General features: G+C 37.9%; 2 protein-coding genes and 1 pseudogene across 3 annotated transcripts; all 3 read left to right on the plus strand.

Annotated features, from left to right (window-relative positions):
* The first annotated feature begins 617 nt into the window (after positions 1-617).
* On the plus strand, positions 618-3,306 carry LOC122032901 (G-type lectin S-receptor-like serine/threonine-protein kinase At2g19130). Its single transcript, XM_042592215.1, has one exon. It carries the CDS (start codon positions 619-621, stop codon positions 2,992-2,994), a length of 2,376 nt encoding a protein of 791 aa, XP_042448149.1. The 5' UTR covers position 618; the 3' UTR covers positions 2,995-3,306.
* Positions 3,307-3,955: 649 nt separating this feature from the next.
* Positions 3,956-12,131, plus strand: LOC122031519 (annotated as a pseudogene).
* A 2,130-nt stretch (positions 12,132-14,261) lies between these two features.
* LOC122030820 (putative disease resistance RPP13-like protein 1) lies at positions 14,262-20,447 on the plus strand. 2 transcript variants are annotated; one of them, XM_042589865.1, is made up of 3 exons: positions 14,262-14,917; positions 18,289-18,364; positions 20,281-20,447. In XM_042589865.1, the coding sequence occupies exons 1-3, from the start codon at positions 14,305-14,307 to the stop codon at positions 20,405-20,407; spliced, it is 816 nt and encodes a 271-aa protein (XP_042445799.1). In that variant the 5' UTR covers positions 14,262-14,304; the 3' UTR covers positions 20,408-20,447. The 2 variants fall into 2 exon arrangements, 1 of the variants encoding a protein (XP_042445799.1); XR_006125622.1 differs by lacking the exon at positions 14,262-14,917 and adding an exon at positions 18,482-19,865 and having other exon boundaries at positions 16,782-18,364; positions 20,281-20,369.
* The last annotated feature ends 89 nt before the right edge of the window (positions 20,448-20,536 follow it).

Below are 20,536 nucleotides of genomic sequence, written 5' to 3' on the forward strand. Positions count from 1 at the left end.
ACCCGGGGTCGGGTATAGGTAGGGGCGGATCGGACACCTCCCCCCGGTTGAGGACCTGCTCGTCCGACCGGTTGATACACTTATCATTCGTTCAATCATATGATAGCCGAACGTTGACTACCTTGACTTTGATCTCCATCGTGACAACTATTCTCGCAAGATGGACCTCTCCTTATTACCGCATCATTTATTTATTTATTTATTATGTTGAAAAAAAATTATTAATAAACACGTTCATGAATATTATTAACACTATTTATAAATATTATTCATAAATATTAATAAATTAAATATATATTTAAAATTTTTCGTTTAGTTTAATGAACCGTTTAAATTTATTTATTTAATTGATCTAATTACTGAATGAATATAAATAAGTTCGTAACAAGTGAACTTATTCACTGATATTCGTTCAATTCCCTTTCCAACTGTATCCTTGGACCATGCAATAAATTGAGAAGGTGTTGGTACATCTCACTTTCTTCGTTCCTCTGTGGATCGGCCTCATAATCTTCGGCGACGATCTCTCGCAGCCGCCACACACTGTAGAAAAAATCACGTAACCTCATCTTCTTTCCTATAAGATTGGCGATCGCGGTGATTGCTCAACTACCAAACATGGCTGCCTCCATTGCTTCATGCTTCCTAATATCCTTCTTCCTCAGCGTAGCTCTGCTTGGGCATGCTGACGACAGGCTCCTCCGAGGCCAATCCCTCTCCGGAGATCAAACCATGGTCTCCGAAGGCGGGAAGTTTGAGTTGGGCTTCTTCTCTCCGGGACACTCCGGGAACTACTACGTCGGAATCTGGTACAAGGTCCCCAAACAGCAAGTGGTTTGGGTGGCCAACAGAGACGCCCCTGTTTCCGATCGCTCATCCTCGCAATTCAAACTCGATGGCCATGGCAACCTTGTCCTCCTCGCTGGCCCAGACCGCCTGGTTTGGTCATCCAATTCGTCGAACACCTTTCCTTCAGCCTCCGCGGTCGCCGTCCTTCTCGACGATGGCAACCTCGTTCTGCTGGAAGATAATCGCACTTCCGGTGAATTATTGTGGCAGAGCTTCGATCACCCCACCAACACTTATCTCCCCCGAGCTAAGCTTGGGTACAACAAGTTAACCGGCGCCAACCGGTTCCTTACGTCGTGGAAGAACCTGGAGGACCCTTCGCCGGGGAAGTTCACCTTCGAGATCGACCCGAACGGTGTCACGCAGTTCTACCTGGTGAAGGAGAGGCGGGAGAGGTACTGGACCACCGGCGTTTGGAACGGAGAGATCTTTAGTGCCATGCCGGAGATGAGATCAGGCTACTTCGTCAACTTCACCAACGTGTCGAACAGGGACGTCAACGAGTTCTCCTACTACGTCTTCGACCCCAACGCCATCCACAACTTCATGCTGGATTCCTCCGGCGAGATGGTTCGCAGAAAATGGGACAACGGAACCGGCGAGTGGCTGCGGTTCGCAATGCTGCCGAGGGATCCTTGCGACGTGGAGGGGAGGTGCGGGGCTTTCGGCAGCTGCAACAATTACAGCTCTTCCTTCTGCCAGTGCTTGCAGGGGTTCCAGCCGCGGTCTTCCAAGGACTGGAATTTGGGAGATCAAACTGAGGGATGCATCAGAAACGTTCCTCTTCGGTGCGGAGAAGATGATGGATTCGTCGTCTTATCGAACACGCTGTTGCCGGTGAATTCCACGAGCTTGTCGTCTTCCAGCAGCAGAGAAAATTGTCGAACTGCTTGCTTGAAGAATTGCTCCTGTACTGCTTACGCTTATGCTTCACGGTGTTTGGTGTGGCACGACGATCTCTTCGATCTCAAATCGTTGTCTTCCAGCTCAAGCGTCGAAAGCTATACCGTTAACGTTCGAGTCGATGCTTCAGAATTGCGTGATCGTAAGAGTGGCAAAAAGTGGAGGACAATCGTTCTCATCACGATGGTGGGCGGTGCTGTCATCGTCATGCTTGTCGTTTTGGGGAAGAACTGGAGTCGCCGGAGAAGGAAGAGTGAAACTTTGGAAGTAGTGGAAGGCCCTCTGGTTTCGTTTGATTACAAGTTTCTGAAACGAGCCACCAAGGACTTCTCGGAGAAGATCGGGCGGGGAAGCTTCGGAGCGGTGTTTAAAGGCGAGCTGCCTGACTCCGGTGAACTGATCGCCGTCAAGCGGCTGGAGAGCGTTCGGCAAGGCGAGAAGCAGTTCCGGATGGAGGTCACCACCATCGGGCTGATCTACCACATCAACCTCATCCGCCTCCGTGGCTTCTGCTGCCACGGCGATCACAGGCTGCTCGTCTACGACTACATGGTGGGCGGTTCGCTGGATTCGTTTCTGTTCAATCCCGACGCTTCCCGAGTCCTGCGCTGGAAGAGGCGGCGCATGATCGCGGTGGGGATCGCCCGCGGCCTGGCTTATCTCCACGAGAACTGCAGGGACTGCATCATGCACTGCGACATCAAGCCGGAGAACATCCTTCTCGACGCCGACATGACCCCCAAGATCGCGGACTTCGGCATGGCCAAGCTCCTCGGCCACGAGTTCAGCCGGGTGCTCACCACCGTGAGAGGGACCTTCGGCTACCTCGCCCCCGAGTGGATCACCGGCTCCGCCATCACGCCCAAAGCCGACGTTTACAGCTTCGGAATGGTGCTCTTCGAGATCATTTCCGGCCGGCGAAACAGGGACCGATGCGAAATGTGGAACCATCTCTACTTCCCTCTCTTCGCTGCGATCAAGTTGCACGAAGGAGCCGGCGGCGGTTGCTTGGCGGACTCTAAGTTGAAGGGAGAAGCGGACGAAGATGAGATCGCGAGAGTTTGTAGGGTCGCCTTATGGTGCATACAGGATCTGGAGAGCAGCAGGCCGACCATGGGAGAAGTTGTGAGGCAGCTCGAAGGAGTCTTGGACGTTGCTTTGCCACCAATTCCAACTCTGCTCAAAAACATGAATGTGTGCGATGAAACGGACGAAGAGGACAAGCCCTCCAGCGTCTGGTGATGAAATATGAGCAGTGTGGTAAATTTAGATGAACAATCATCATCATTTCTGTGACAAACATTGAAAGTTTACTTGAAGGGTTCCAGATCAGGCGAAATAGATCTGCCCCAGCTTAGAAGTTGAGCAAAGATCAAAGAACAAAGGGAACAAAAAATTTAAACGTGGACATATTGGAACTTCAATGATTGTACGTGGAATGACATTAGAAACAAACAAAAACAATGTGCTTGCTAGCAGAACTTGTAGAATCAAAGAAGTAGGTTAAAGACCATTGAATATAGATCATTGTTGGTCAATTATCAAATTATGTAGAAGGTAACAAATAGCAGTTGGTGTTTAGTTCATTAAAATCATGATGAGACACATTTAAGATAGTACAAACATACACTCAAACTATGAACAAATGGTTTAGTTAGGCAATAGGAAATTATGACAAGTGTATATATCAAATGAGTAAGAGGAAAATAAAAAAAAACTTTATTAGCAATAATAAAATAAGATAAAATTTATTTAAATATAAATGTAGATATAGTAGGGGATATAATCTAATGACGTAGAAGAATTCATATAGTTGACTCCACCTAATAGGATAAAACTTGATTGTTATAACTGTACTGACTAGATTCAACCCATGCACTATTTCGAACTAAGACCAGTGTAGACATTCAAAGCAACAAATCGTCAAAATTTACATGATCTTCAACTTTATTCTAAAGTAGAATGTAAGGTAATTGAGGATTAAATCCAGAATTTATGGAATCTTATTTATTAAATTCTTTATAATTCAGAACATGGAGGGAGGGTAGTATGAAAAAACCTAATATTCTACAGAAGATACCTTTTTTTAGAGAAGATAATAGTTTGCAAGGGAATATCATAAAACATAAAGAAGCATGGGAAGAAAGCAATCTCAATATACTTTTAATGGCAATCGCCTTTCCCTGCCTGATGGGTTAATCATATGTTTGCTTTCAAGGATTCCAATGAAACTTCATCACCTTCATTAAATCCAGCATCTTCAATGTCTTTTAAGTTGACAGGCACAAACTTTGGTAAACCAGCATGCATGCCTACATAGATTAGTAAACAAATGTCATACATAAAGCTAATCCATCAAGAACTTCAAAAGGAAAAAGGTTAGCAAAATAATCTAGGGGTTTATTAGGTCAACATCTAAGGTAACCATGTGTTCCAAAAGCGTTTACTACAAATTAACATAGTTTATAGATTCTTGGTCTAACATCTATATCAGTAAAGTAGAAATAAGCTTGAACTTGGCACCCAATTGCATTTAGAACACAAGACAAAGATGAAATGGCTTAAGTTGATTAGCCATATATGGTCGATTAAACAATGAAATCAAACAAAACACACACTCGCACAAGCAATATAGATTTCAAACTAATGAAACAGTGTTAGTGCAGAAGGGAAAAACCACTGGGTTTAGATTGCTTTAAAGTACCCTACTTTTGTGCACAAAACTTGACAAATGGATACGAAAAAGAACCAAATGCTTTAACCTATAGCTTAGGGCAAAGACTCTACCTAATGGATCAGCACATGGAATTTGCATGGTGCAGAATGGTGGGCAATATGATATTTGGTATATAGGCACTTGGCATAGAATCTACTGCTGAACTGATGAAATACACACTAGTAAAGGAGCTGCCTTACATTTCATTAATCCTAGTAATTATATCTTTAATGCATCATTTTCCCATACTAAAAAAACTTGTCTCTGACCAACTCAAGTTGATATATAGTTGTGATGTTTAATTTGATCTGAAATTCAAAGTATAAATGACACAGTTAGAATTACAATTGTTCTATGAAATCTTCTAATTTAACTTTCCAAAGGTTTGATGAAATCATGCCAAGTTCTTTGAGTGGTGATTGTTTGCATATCGTAAATTGATGGTAGGCCCAAAGAGAATCTGACCATTTAAATGTAATTTTTATAAGTGATGTTGGTCATTTGGAAGCATGACTTGTCTGTACAAGACAAACCATGCTTTAATAGCAGATGGAAGGATAGCATCCTTTTCTTGTCTCAAGGATTGATTGTTGACGGATTGCATTGAAGTAATGGAAAGTGCAAAGGGATCTTGTGGAGGTGTTTGTTCAAGGATACTTTCTTGAAAAGTAATAAATCACTATGAAGAAAAAGAAAAGAAAAGAAAAGGAGGTTGATGTAAGGAGTTTGGAGGGAAAAAACATAGAACTAGGATTAGGAAGAAGTAGAGGAAGGAGCAAACTAGAACCAAGAAGAGAAGAGGAAGAGGGAGAAAGCAGAGGAAGTAGATTGGTAAAACTGCTTTTCTATATATCAGGAAGGAGATGGAAAAGAATGGATCTATAATAATTCTTTAAATTCTAACAAGTTGACGGCTTTAAACATTACACATGATGCCTGCATACAGCCATTTTACATAGAAACTTCCCACTATTAATTGATAGCAATGGAAAGACCCTAAATTACATTAATTTACTAAAAGTCCTAGTAATTATTTAAATTTTGCATACCTCATGGCTTTGAGCTTTCAATACAAAGAAATAATTGCTAATTAAAAGTGCCTGATTTCCCTTGCTTTCTATAAAACATGGTTTTCCAGAATTTAGGATCGACCTTACTTGTATCATATTTTTTATTTAACAACCATCACTTTTATAATTGTCAATTTTTTGCTTCAAAAAATAGATGGTTATTCTTTGTGAAATGACAACTGGTCTCTCTTAAGTCTTGATTAACTGTTTGGTCACTGTTATTAAACTAATATATTTTTAAAATAATGAAATATTTCATGTTCATCTTAAACTTTCTTTCAATTATGGCCATTGCTTAAAAATTATATAATGCAATAATGTAAGAATAATGCATTTGCATATATACTTTTGAAGTTTTCTTCTAAGCTGCTTGTAGTTTTATTGTTGCTACTTTTCTTTTGATAGCTAGCTCTGTGTTAATCTGTTTTTCTAGGTAATTTTGAGACTGAAAGTTGAGTTTTCCTGCCTTTTGTGTAATGCTGCAGCTGCAAGCATTGTGGCAGAGAATGTTATGCATGCTCTTAGCATCTGGTCGGTCTCGCATAGTGGTTAGTAAGAAAAGCTTTTGATATGAAAAAGAAAAAAATGTGCTATTATTTTCTGAATTATGCACCATTGCATCTGATCACGATCTTTTCTTCTTTATGATGACACGTTGAGAATGGCTACCCTTGACTTTAAGTTATTTTTCAAAGAACAGTTCTGTAGTAACAAAACTTTTACTTGGGAAAATTTTCTAGTTTCTGATACTTATATATGCCATATATGCGTATTTTTTTGTTTGATTTACAGATTTTAAGAAAACATCTGCAGATGATAAGCTGAATTTGTTTAACTCCTTGCTTAAGGGTTATCAAGAAGAAGTTGACAATCTAACAAAGAGGGCAAAATTTGGTGAAAATTCATTTCTTAACATCTACCAGAAACTTTATGAAGCTCCAGATCCTTATCCAGCTCTCGCATCTATTGCTGTAAGCTCCTTTTTCATCAATGACTCTGATGTTCTGTCCTCTTTCTTCTTTTGATATCCTTTGCTTTCACTTCATTTCCTTGTTTTTTCTGATAGCATAAGCTTACTTCCTTAGGAAATCATGTCATGTAACTTCTACATCTCTGGATCATATACTGGCTGAAAGATTGTAGTTCATTTGCAACCTATTCTATTGTTGACGACATCTTGGTTATATTGCTTTCTTATTAGGATCAAGACCAAAAGTTGTCAGAAATAGAGTCCGAGAATCGAAAAATGAAGCTTGAACTCGAAGAGTATCGGTCTGAAGCCACTCATCTGAGGAACCAACAAGCTACAATTAGAAGACTCGAGGAGAGAAATCACCAATTAGAGCAACAGGTTAGCACAATTGCATTATCTTGCTTAGCTGTTGTTTGTTTCTTGCTAAGATTTTCTTTTTGTTCTATTCATCTGTTTGTGTTTTAATAGCGCTATTGAGTTAATTTATCACTTTATTGTGTAGCTTAAGATCAATTTGGATATAATCAACAATGTAGAAGAGGAATTATTTTAATCCTTGATCGCTACAGTCCAGGACACCCATAGGCAACTAGCTCAACAAGTTTATAGTTATGAATTTTTATTTCTTTAGATATACTTTAAGTTAATATTGAGGATGAGGTTAAGTTTGATAGAAATTTGGATTGCCATTGTTGCATTATGCACTTGATGCACTACACAAGGTTTAGAGGTCGACCTATCAATTTACTAGTCTTAACCAAATCCATTGCATAGTTGAATATGGAACTGATCTGCACTTCAATTGACTTGATCACAGAGATGGATTCCTTTATCAAGGCTTTAAAAGGCATTTCAAAGTAGCAAGTGATTGGCCCATCGCATGGTGCACTGCACATGCAACATAGAGAATTTATATTAGGGTGTTTGTGGTTGCCTGGTTGGAACTAAAAATATTTGTATTGATAAAAATGGTTAGCATACATCCAACAAATATACAAATTATCATCCAGTCCAGTAAATTGACTTAAAAGATGTCAACCGTACGATATAAAACACAATAACGGTGTAGAATAGGTTATACTTAAAATATAATGTTTGTAATTAATATGTGAATTGTTTATCACTTGCAAAACAAATATTTAACAATTAAAAATTATGTGCTACCCTTTCAAAAACTTACTTTAGTATTTCAAATTCAAGTTCTCTTCTTTAGTGGAGAAGATCATTACAAATGCTCTTATTAAGTTCTTGATCATCAGGTCATACTTCTTTTCGCTGCATAGACAACCCCCTGTCTCACAAGAAACACCAACTTGCTTCACCTTGCTATCCAAATGCCTAAATGGATTGCATATTGTATATGCAATTCAATCCCTAGTCTTAAACTCCTAGGAGGTCAAAGAAAGCTACTTTTTAAAACACTAACCTCTTTTATGGCATATGATTTAGTATCATCATCATCTAGATGCATTTATCTCAACTATTTAGGTTGCGTACATGGACACATTCTCCCACATTGATCTTTGTAAAGCTATATCACAATAAATGAATAAATCAAACCATTTTTTTTGTTATGTTTGTCTCTTACTCCTTACAGTTTCCACTTTGTACAACCTGATGATTTTTGTATCTTGTACATATTTTTGTTCCACTGAATTTTTAGATGGAAGAAAAAGTAAGAGAAATTGTTGAAATCAAGCAACGCAGTCTGGCTGAAGAAAATCAGAAAACTCTAGAAGTCCTCAAAGAAAGGTACCTATGCTTACTTTGAAAACTCAACATGCTATCCTGCTATATTTCTCAAACTTGGGTACGAATATCCAACACAGACATGGATCTAGATGTCCAACATAGTTGTTTCCAAATATTTTTGCATATCCTGAATGGCCTGCTAGTGTTCTGATTGGAGTGTCAGTTCGAGTTGATGCTGGAGTATGGGATGTCCTAACACAGACAAAAGAAGATAAATGAAATGTCCAAATACCAAAAATGCCTCATGGTTTTACTAGATTTAGTCTTGACCACTTCATTATCCTATCTTTGTTTTTTTTCAGGGAACTCTTGATGCAGGTTCAGCTAAGGCAGGCCAAGGAAAGTGTGATCAATATGCAAAAATTGCATGAGATTGCTCAAAGCCAGTTGTTTGAACTTCGCACTCAATCAGGTAGCATGTTTACAATTACCTCTATTTTTTCTAGGGACCTAGATGATTTCAGCAACATATGTAGATGTAGCTGTCAGTTACATGTAAGATCCCAGAAGTCATATTAACTTCATTTCTTCTGTAGAGGAAGAAAGTGCTGCGAAGGAAGCTGAGGTAAATCTCTTAATGGATGAAGTTGAACGTGCTCAAACTCGGCTACTTAGTCTGGAGAGGGAGAAGGTTACAATTTCTTCATTTGCTTATTTTCATTCTATTCCAGTTGTGTCATAAAGAGTTTGCTTGAGTATGTAATGCTTCTGTGTCTTTGATGATTTATTTTATAAAAATCTAGCTTTTATGTGACTTTTTTATGCTTATGAAGACTTATTTCTTCTGCCGTATTCTAGTGCTTGCTGTGTCTCTGTTGTTGCTTGATATTCCAATTAGATACCATCATCATCATCTTGTGTATTTGTCTTAACTATTTGGAGTAAAAAAGGCTACATTAATTTTATCCCTCCATTGAACTCTTTGCACGGCTAAATCACTAGTGTTTAAATCAATTAAAATCCCTTTTTTCATCCATTAACTAGGTTTTCCATTGGCCTCTTTCTACACCTTACACCTTCCAATATAATTGGTTCAGTTTAGAATCTATTGGTCTCCTTCTATTCTGTTTGCACTATCTCCACTTATTTATCATTTATTGGAGCTACACTAAATTTCTCCCTTGAAATAGTATTTTTTATATCAATTCTCCTACTACAGAAAAGCAAATTTCTTTTAGGTTGGCCACACAAATTTCCTTAGTTGCTCTTTGTAGCTTAATTTTCTGGAGGACATATTGAAGAATCAATGACAACAACAGCCTAGCTGTATTGCCCCAACATTTTGCAGTCAGCCTTGTCTAACTCTAAGAACACATTGAAATGTCTTTTTCTATATATTCATGAGTGATAGCACCATGAGATCCTATTGAACTCCTTGTACATTGCTTTCGATGCTTGCTTAGTTACCAAACTTGGAGTTCACTTTTGAATCTCTCTTCTTTTCAAGCTGAAGCTTGTCTACAGAGATTTTCAGTATATTTGTATTTCTTATATTCTCTGTATTACTATTCCTATATTCTCTGTATCACTTATTTATTTTTTATTTTTCTGCCAAGTTACTTTATAATATTTTACTGTTACTTTTTGTGCAGGGACTTTGCGTTCCCAGGTGCAATCAACAGACGAAACCAATGAAGACAAGAAAAGATTTTATACTCTATTTCTTACAAAATAGACAAATATTTCTTCACCAATCGGTACAAAGACAACAATTGAAAGTTGTAACTATCTGATTGATAAGTCCTAGACTATTTGGTTGAGTTCAAGTGATCATTGCAGCATTTTCAATGTTTCATTAATGTTCAAGCTACATACTAATTTGCATGCCTAGATGTTAAGCCTACCTAGGGCTAGACTGATCTTTAATCTTTAGTTTTTTTTATATTTCATTCCTGTATTTTGTAATACCTTTTATGCGTAGATGAAGATCTATACAACTTTTTATTGGTATGTTAAAAACATTTTGCTCAATTCATTTTTCCAATTAGCGTAAATTAAATTCCTTGACGTTTGCAACTGTTGCACCCATTTCATAATTGATGAAATTAATTGTTTTGTTTAAAGCAAATTCTTATTAGATGTTGTCATTTTTCCCTGGTTATTATTCAATTCTTTTTTTTAATGCATCTGTTGTAGTGATGTGGAGATGAACATTATGTTGGAGAGCTCCTTGAATGCAAAGGAGAAAATAATCTCTGAGTTGAATATGGAGCTTCATAAAATGGAATCCACATTATTAAAGGAGAGGGAGCAGCATTTGAATGAGATAAAGAAGTTGAATGCAAAGGTTTCAGTTCTTTGTTTATACCTAATTTTTTATACGATAACTGATATGAAGTATAAGTTGCAACATTTTGGCATTTGAGATGACCAACAATTATAGTTCAATTAAAATTTTATCACAATTTCCCGGCACAACAATATGATCTTGGACATGTTTAAAGCTATCACATCCTTTATTAACACAATTAGATTTGATAAAATAGGAATACTTACCGTTCCTAATCTCTATATCTCTATTTTCTTGCAGGATAGTGCTCTTTTGGAGATAAGAAGAGAACTTCAAGAAAGACCAACCACAAGATTAGTTGATGATCTGCGTAAAAAAGTTAAGGGTGCGTTTGGTTTGCACCGTTTTCATTTTCATTTTCTTGAAAACGCGCGTTTTCTAGAAAACAGAAAATGACTTTTTGTCATTCTCTGTTTTTCTAGAAAACGATAGCCAATTTTTTAGAAAACGTGCGCGGAAAACGCAAACCAAACACCGTTTTTCAGAAAATGCGCGTTTTCCAGAAAATGAAAATGGAAAACGCACGTACCAAACGCCCCCTAAAATTCTTCAGGTCCATAAAATGCAATTGACCATTGGATTCACCTTCCTAACATTTGTGTACATGCATTCTTCTTTTGGATTCCTCTATACTGTTTGATATTGCATACTCAAGAGCCACGCTTAAACAATTTTGCAATATAACTATACTTTTGAAGATCCACTTAAGTATTTAGCCAGTAATTGTTTCAGTTCATCTACATTCTTCCTTTCTTTATTCTTAGTAGTTTGTTCCTAATTGATGATGTGTTTAGCCATGCTTTGCTCCCAGTGTAATTATTTAGAGAGATAGTTTAACATACTTGTAGTTTGTCCATTGGAGGATTTTTGACGGTACAGTTCAATGCTAGATTTCACTTATTAAGTGTACATATGGTGTTATTCCATACCAATGCAACAGTGATATCAAAGGTCCATTTTCAATGCTTTGCTCTCAAGTTGTTTCGGTTAGTAATGATCCTAAAGATAACCTTTTATTCTTACAAAATTGTTCTAGATAGCCTCTGTCACAATATTATTTACAATTTTCCCTTATCATGACTATTTCAGATATATAATTTAACATAATTTCAATTTATTTAGTTAAGTCACAGTCCTACTTGAGTGGACTAACAGGCACAATGCATTCAGCAATAGAATTTAGTTGCTCAGGAAATAGTTGAAACAAATGTATTAGCTTGTTCATTGATATAGGATATGGTGAGTAATGAATTAAGTCAGCTGAACTCTTTTCTACAAAAACTTAAGCTAGTGAATAGATGAGCAGGCTTGAGTTTCTTTTACCTGACAAATTGGCCACAAGAAAATTTTGCCTCATGATAAGTATTGATAAAAGCCTTGACATTTATCGCTTAAGCTCGCTTGCATCATGTAACTGGACTTTATACACAAAATTAATATTTGATTTCTGTGAACTAGAGCTCTATTTAAACTTATGACCATGTTTCATTCTTTTTATCAGACTGGAAAAGTGGGAAAGCTGAATGGAAATTATATTTATGGCTTACCTATTCTGTCCTTCATGGTCTGGAAGTTTAGACTTTTATTTGAGTATATCTTACTAGGCGCTACCCAATTATTTTATCTCTAGCCCGGGGATTTTAACTCAAATGCATAGTGAAAAAGAATATCATGTTGACGTTTTTTTAAAGAGATAACTATTGATTGTAATGATATTTTGTCCTAGTGAATACGTAGGAATCAGAATTATTGATATTGTAATCAATCATTGCTCATATCATATACCATCTCGGGGTGCAGATCACAGATTCACAGCTTCAGATCAAGACCAAAGTTCGATGCTCAAGGCCACATGTAGCCGACTTGTTTGTCTCATTCAGTCTAACTTGACTTGTCTGTTTTTCCCTGGTTTTCTTAGCTTGTTCCATCAGTCCATTTCAATCCACTTTGCTTGCCTCACCCATCCTGTCCAATTGCCTCAGTCTGCCTAGCCTGCTCAGCTACACAATTTGCCTGGCTTGGTCAATTCACTTAATCTGCTTGGTCTCCTGAATCATCCAGCCTGCTCGCTGAAGTTATGTATTTCATATTTGGAAGGGTTCTTTATTCATTTTTGATTTCTTTGTCTACTAATATGACCTGTCCCCAATTAGAATTTGATTTCAGTGATATATAATTAGGTTCATCACTATTTCATCTACTTATTTTGATGAGAGGTGCACCCTCTGTGTGACAGTGGAATTAGGACACTATTGTAATATTATTATGCTCATGTCTCACTAAAAATCTTCACGTACCAGGAAAACGGTCAAAGGTACAAGGAGATTGGCTTACTGGATAAAATTACTCTTAGCAGTGGCCGTTTTCTACTTAGCAACAAGTATGCTCTAACCCTTTTTTTTTTTTCAGACACCTTTTTCTCAACCTGCAAATTACCTTCATATCCGCTTTATTTTGTTTTGCTATTTACTCCTTTTTCATTGTTAACCATTGACGTCTGTTTGAAATATGATATCATTGATTATGTATACTGGAAGTTTCAATCTTCCATAATAATCTTAGATTAACAAGGGTTTGCCTTCCTAGATATGCCCGGACATTCATTTTCTTTTACTCCATTGGTTTGCATCTCCTTGTTTTCACATGATACAAAATGCCAGCTTTGAGCTATCCAAGGTACAATTTCTTCTGCTAGACCTATTTTTCGCCCTCTATTCTGTTTTAGTTTTATTAATGGATTATCACTTTGAGCAGAACAACACCCGGTAATAACGAAGCCATTCTAGATGCTGGTAATCCAACACTAGTTTAGTGGCATCTAAAATCCAAGTTCTGGTACTACGACTTGTCTTGATAGGAACCAGTTATTGTATATTAGAAGGAAAATTATTGTACATAATAATGAGTCTTTCTGATTTTCTGGTAATCTCACACTAGTCTTTCTGATTGTACATTAGAAGGAAAATTATTGTACAATGTCGAGGAACTCCATCCTAGAATTTGTTGCAGAACTGCAAGGACTACGCTGTCACACCTACAATGTCCTCGAAGTGGAGAAAGGAAGTTGGAAAAAAAAGAAAAGAAAATAAGTGTCGCATGTCATAAATTAACTATATATAATACTTAATTTTGTGAGTGAAATAAGGATATTTGTTTGGCAGTGACATTTTGTTTTCAATATCATCCCATCCCTGATTGATGAAGTTTTCTTGAGTTGAGATCCTCTGTCCCGAAAATAAAGTGTCTTCGTGTCCCCTTGTCGATCGGATGGGTTAAATCATATCTCAAGTATGCAATGCACATCACGATGATATCATGACCGTCCGATCGATAAGGGGACATGGGGACACGGCATTTTCGGGACAGAGGATCTCAACTCAGTTTTCTTCCAACTTAAAATTTTTAGAAGTAAATAGTGGGAAAAAAAAAAATTTAATGTGAGAAATTTCCTTCGTTTTCTTTCCGCTCTCCCTCCCAAATTCAAAGTTACACTATTAACCCCAAAATAAAAATATTAGAATTTTCTAACGGCGAGAAAGATATATATTTTTTGGGTTAGCCATTTAAAATCATGGCTTTAGGATTGGGTATAGTATTAAAAGTCTAAAAAAAATTAAAATAAAAAAATACGTTAGGTCAAGTGATCACGGTAAGGTGTGCTCCGTACCATTCTCTTTCTAACGGATCTAAATTTAAGACATTGGGCCGCCCTTTGTTCCACCCTCCATCTCCCATCTTCCCGACCTTCGCCATGGATTGCATCGACAAGCTCCTCCCAGAGTCGGGCATCATCTGGTCCATTCTTATTGCGGTCTACACCAAGTTCTCCCTCATTCAAGGCCTCGAGGATGCGGTCGACAAGCTCCAGAGAACCCACAATTCGATCCAATGCTTACTCATTGACGCTGAAGCGCTTGACATCGTCAACGAAGCAGTCAAGGGTTGGGTCTGCGAGATGAAGACCGCCGCCTTCGACGCCGAAAATCTTATCGACGAGTTCCAGACTCTCGTCGACATCACCAAGCACGCAGAAGCTCCTTCCCGTAGAAGGAAGAGGTCAATCCCCTATCTCGGAGGCTTCATGACCCTCGTCAAGCGTCGCAGAATCGCCGATGATATTGCCAAGATTGAGGACAGACTCGACGAGATCCGCAAAAGCCGAATGAATCTCGGATTGGAGCCCTCGGATGGACAGCGGCGAAGCTACGGCTCGAATGAGATGGTCTGTTTTCCTACCAGTGCAAACTTTGATGAGTCTAGAATTTTCAGAAGAACTAAAGAGTGTGATTCTGTTGTAGCTGCTCTTAAAGCTAAATCAGTTTCGAATTTGCGTATAGTTGTGATCCACGGCCTCCCTGGAATCGGTAAGACTACACTTGCACAATTAGTTTTTAAACATTTCTCATCTACAAATTCACAAAACGTTTCCAAAACAGGCATGTCTTTTATCGTAAGAGTCTCCAGAGATGGGAACCCCATCATATTCTCCAAGTTTCTCAATTTCTTCATCCCTTCTATATGCAAGTGTTTGAGCTTAGGTAGCTGCCCAAGTAGTGGCAAGAATTCACACTCTTCGGAGCAAGATAGCCTCACCATTTCTATACTCGAGAAACAAGTGTCCGCCAGCCAATCAGAAAATTCGCTACCAGGATAATTCAAGATCCACAAGCATTTTAGATACTCATGTGGCTGCAATTCATCAGCTACCAGGATAATTCAAGATCCACAAGCATTTTAGATACTCATGTGGCTGCAATTCATCAGCAACTACCTTTTAATTATCTGTGCCTTGTTGCATACTAGAGGAATCATTGCTCCACCACAGCATCAGCCTATCAATGTGATCCTTCGCCCTCAAATTAGCTTCTCTAGCATCACTTGCATTTGTAACGTTTTCAAGCTTGCAGATGCAGAGCTCCCCATGAAGGTTCAAGTCCTTCAATTCCCTTAGGTTGTAGCCATCCTCCTTGGTCACAGTGAATCTTGACAATGTCTTCAGAGAAGTCAAGTAATTGATTCCAGTAGGCATGGAACTCAAATCCTCAATCTGTTCCCAATCAAGATGCAAAATGAGATGCCTTCTCAAGACCCTGTAATTGCTCGAAATGGGGATCAGTCATCCCCTCCAAATGCCAACGTTCCGAGTCGTGATCAAAACTCGGCTTCCTTCTGCTCCCTCTAGAAGAGGAAGCCTCAGCCTCTCCCAGAATATGGGTTCCTTCGTGCAGAAATGATCAAGTACAAGTAAGAACTTCTTGCCTTTTACAAGTTCCGCAAGACGATCCTGCAGGTGGTTAAAGATTTGAAGCCGACAGTTTTCCCCAGTTATCTGCTTGATGATCTCTTTTATTACCTGCAGGATCGTCTTGCGGAACTTGTAAAAGGCAAGAAGTTCTTACTTGTACTTGATCATTTCTGCACGAAGGAACCCATATTCTGGGAGAGGCTGAGGCTTCCTCTTCTAGAGGGAGCAGAAGGAAGCCGAGTTTTGATAATGGCTCGGAACGCTGGCATCTGGAGGGGAATGACCGATCCCCATTTCGAGCAGTTACAGGGTCTTGAGAAGGATGATCGTCAGAAACTGTTCAATGATATAACATTTCCCCAAGCTAATGGGGACGTCGATAAGAAACTTAAAAACATTAGTGAAAGCATAGCTGACATCTGCCAGGGTTTGCCTCTTGCCACAATCTCCCTTGGCGAACTCTTGAAATCTGAAACTAATGTCGACAACTGGAAGACCATTTGCAATGAAACACTATCTTTGGAAAACAATAGCATTTGTCCAATCTTGAGGAGTTTAATGCCAAGTTACCATCAATTGAACTATGAATCGAAGCAATGCTTTGTTCTTTGCTCTATTTTTCCAGAGAATTATTAGTTTGACAAAGATGAGCTAGTTAGGATGTGGACAGCACAACGTTGGGTACAGAGAATGTCGGAAGCCATTGGTGGCATGCTCTTTAACAATCTTCTATCAATGTCATTCTTCGTACGCTCCACCAAATCTTGTTCAAGCAAAACTACATGCAAATACACAATGCCCAACCTGATTCGTCGTCTTGCATGCTCTCTCTCTAAGAATGAGTTACTCATTATGGAAGACAATGAGTTGATTCCTCCATTAGGACAATTTCGTTATGTGTCTTTATTTCATAAAAAGGACCAGATTTTGTTTGAGAAACTATACAATCAGGTGAGCTTGAGGGTCCTAAAATTGATCAATGAATCTGGGGCAGGTGTGGGCAGGATTCCAAATGATTTATTTAACCGATTAAAATACCTATGGTTGTTGGATCTGAGCAACAGTGGCATAGAAGAATTGCCAGATTCAGTTGGTAAGCTAGTTCACCTGAGATACCTTAGCCTTGCTGGAACCAATGTCAAAGAGCTACCTGAATCTGTAGAAAACCTGTACAATTTGCAGACTTTGGAGCTCAAATTTTGCTACAACCTTTTATCGTTACCGCAAGGAACAAATAACTTGGTCAACCTAAGGCATCTCATTTTGCATCTTGATTGGGAACAGATTGAGGATTTGAGTTCCATGCCTACTGGAATCAATTACTTGACTTCTCTGAAGACATTGTCAAGATTCACTGTGACCAAGGAGGATGGCTACAACCTAAGGGAATTGAAGGACTTGAACCTTCATGGGGAGCTCTGCATCTGCAAGCTTGAAAACATTACAAATGCAAGTGATGCTAGAGAAGCTAATTTGAGGGCAAAGGATCACATTGACAGGCTGATGCTGCGGTGGAGCAATGATTCCTCTAGTATGCAACAAGGCACAGATAATTGGAAGGTAGTTGCTGATGAATTGCAGCCACATCAGTATCTAAAATGCCTGTGGATCTTGAATTATCCTGGTAGCGAATTTCCTGATTGGCTGGCGGACACTTGTTTCTCGAGTATAGAAATGGTGAGGCTATCTTGTTCTGAAGAGTGTGAATTATTGCCACCACTTGGGCTGCTACCTAAGCTCAAACACTTGCATATAGAAGGGATGAAGAAATTGAGAAACTTGGATTATATGATGGGGTTTCCATCTCTGGAGACTCTTACGATAAAAGACATGCCTGTTTTGGAAACATTTTGTGAATTTGTAGATGATGAATTTCCTGAGCTCATTCAGATTGCTATTTCTGGGTGCCCCAATTTACCTAATACTGAGGTTGAATATTCCTGGGAGGATATATGTTTCAAGAAATTGATGCACCATCCACTGCCAATGGCAATGGAAATGATAGGTATTGATCTCTCATTCTGGGTATTAGCAATGCGTTTGATGATTTGTGTGTTTACTATCCAGGCTCAGCCATTGTTTTTTTTCTTCTGTCATTTCTTGAATTACTTGGCATGTATTTCCTATGCTCCGTAAGATTGTCATATCTCTGTGCCCCAATTTACGTGATAGGCTAGATGTTATCAAAATGTCCTTTTGCAGTTCAGGGGAGTTCACAAAGAGTGACCCAATCTATTTTTTTTTAACTGAGTTTTTGCTAGTTTATATACAGAACCTCTGCTTTCTACTTTTATTTTTATTAATGTTTTCCATATAAATCTGAAGACAATAGTTCAGCCTACATTACTAATGAATTAATGTCTTATTGTCATTTTCTTGGTTCTTCAACTTCAAGATTATGCAAAGCATCCTTCGGTAAAGTTTAAGAAATTGCAACATTGCAACATTGATTTTTGGAGATTGAAAACACAGATCTTGGTTGCATGTCAGGCACATACAAAATACTTGTGTTACATCTGATGAAGGTTTGTATGAAGGGTTTGATTGGCTCTCCAGCAATATCAAGGTATCTACATTTTGGTTTTTCTAAGTAGAATCCATTATCGATTACTTAAAATCAAAATCATTTTATAATTTTATTCTTGTAATGTAATAGTTCCTCATAATAACTATTTGTCTACAGTAATCAAAACTTCTTGAGACTTTTTATCTCAGCAACAACAATTGTTAGCATTTGATGCTCGGGCAACATCGTGGAAGCAAGAAAACTGTCATCGTGCCTCCTTTTTTTCTGCCTTATGAAAACCTTAATACTTGTCTGTAGAACAAATACGTGTTTGGTTCACTTTTTTCTGCCTTGATACCTTGATTCTTTTTTCTGCCAGCACCTTATTCTCTTTTCTGAAAGAGCTACATATATTTTTTTTCCTGAATTTAATTTCATTTGCAATTTTGCTCGTCTGGTTTATGGATCTTGTGGTTAAATTTGCTATATAATTCAAGGCACAGCACACCAAAGTTTATTAGCATCACATGAAATATGAAAGATGATATATTCTTATTACTCATCTGGATTTCTATAAGAGAAAGCATTTTCCAAATCAACTCTCTTGATACTCAAGATATTAATAATAACCCAACCTTTTACCCTTCATAAGCAAATTAGTGTCATTATCTTGAGAAGACAATAATACGCATCTAGCTTAGGCATATTTAATATGACAAAATCCATTGTATGATTGCTATTATTTTTGACTGGTTTATGATAATTCAACATATATTCGAAAAATTAATTGCTAAAAATGTCATATCGTAGATAAATAAACCAAAGAGAAATGATATGGCAGCGACATTTTACCGTGACAAAGAATCGTGACGTTGGCCACCTTTGTGGTGTTCAACTTCTTCGTCGTCTTCTTTAATGTTCAAGTTTGCTAGGTGGAATTCAAATGTTCAGGATCTTGAAGAATTTGCCTTTTTTATCCCATCTTGTGTCTATCTTACCAATCAGTCTGTATACTATTGTTTTCTCAGTTGTTTGAAATCTTAATGGCTACAAACTTTCATAGTAGTTAGATTTGGATTCAAATCAGGGGATCTGGTTAGTACTAGACTGCCATTTTAATATCTAACCAATCAATCTGTTGTCAATTAAATGCCCTTTTACCTCTCCTACTATATTTCTACTGCATTTTAAGTGTTTTTTAATAGAAAATACTAAGCAAATACTGCTATTTGTAAACCTCTTGTACACTAGTAGACCAATTTGTATACTGAGCTATGGTTTCTGCTTCCGGTTCATGTTTTTTCATAGAGCTTGGCTCAGCATCTAACACGATATTCTAAAATCATAGCTTGTGTCATGTTTAATCTCATGCTATTCCCCTATTTGTTCGTATAGGCATGGGGAATTCACTTGTTCTTTTGGTTGGTTTTTAATAAATGTAGGTGAAGAAAGTGTAATGGAAGAAAGAAAAATTGATTCAAATGAGATAAGGGATAACAATGACCATGCGGATCAAGACTCATCTCCATCTAGCGTAAATGAAATCAAGCTTTCTGAAATTGTAATGTCATTTTCATCTGAAGAAGAAGTTTGTATCTTTTATAATTCCTATGCTTGCTGGTTCTGATCCCAGTAATGCAAGTTTTATTTACTAGCAGTTGCTAATGTTGGTCGCAATGCTAGCTGTGAGTTCCATCTTTAACATACCTGCTTCTACAGATCAAATTGATTTATATGCTGGTTCTTTTGTTTTATTTATCATTTTTATTTCTACAGATCAAATTGATTTATATGTTGGCTCTTTTGTTTTATTTATCATTTTTATTCAAGCAGATCATGCCTTCTTTAGCGACTTTTGGAAGAACATGAAATCCTGTTTTGCTTCTGTTACGATATATGACTTGTTGAAACTATGCCTTCTCTAGCGATTTTTAAAATTTGTTTCTGCGATATATGACTTGTTGAAACTGTTGCAGGGAGTTGCTGGTTCTGAAATTAAATTGGTGGTTGAGCTCATATGTATCTGAAACCTACTTCATTGCTGAAATTGCTATTAGCATGGTTATTCTCCTTGTAATGAAACAGTTTCTCTTTTTGACATAGTTTACCTTTTTGATGTTTGAATTTGCATCCTATGTTAGCATGGAGCTTTGTTGGTTTGTGAATCAAAAACCAATTGATGTTTGAATTTGTATCCTATGTTAGCATGAAGCTTTATTGGTTTGAAAACAT

The sequence above is a fragment of the Zingiber officinale genome, chromosome 11A (genome assembly GCF_018446385.1).
Source record: "Zingiber officinale cultivar Zhangliang chromosome 11A, Zo_v1.1, whole genome shotgun sequence".
In the NCBI taxonomy this organism is placed as follows: domain Eukaryota; kingdom Viridiplantae; phylum Streptophyta; class Magnoliopsida; order Zingiberales; family Zingiberaceae; genus Zingiber; species Zingiber officinale.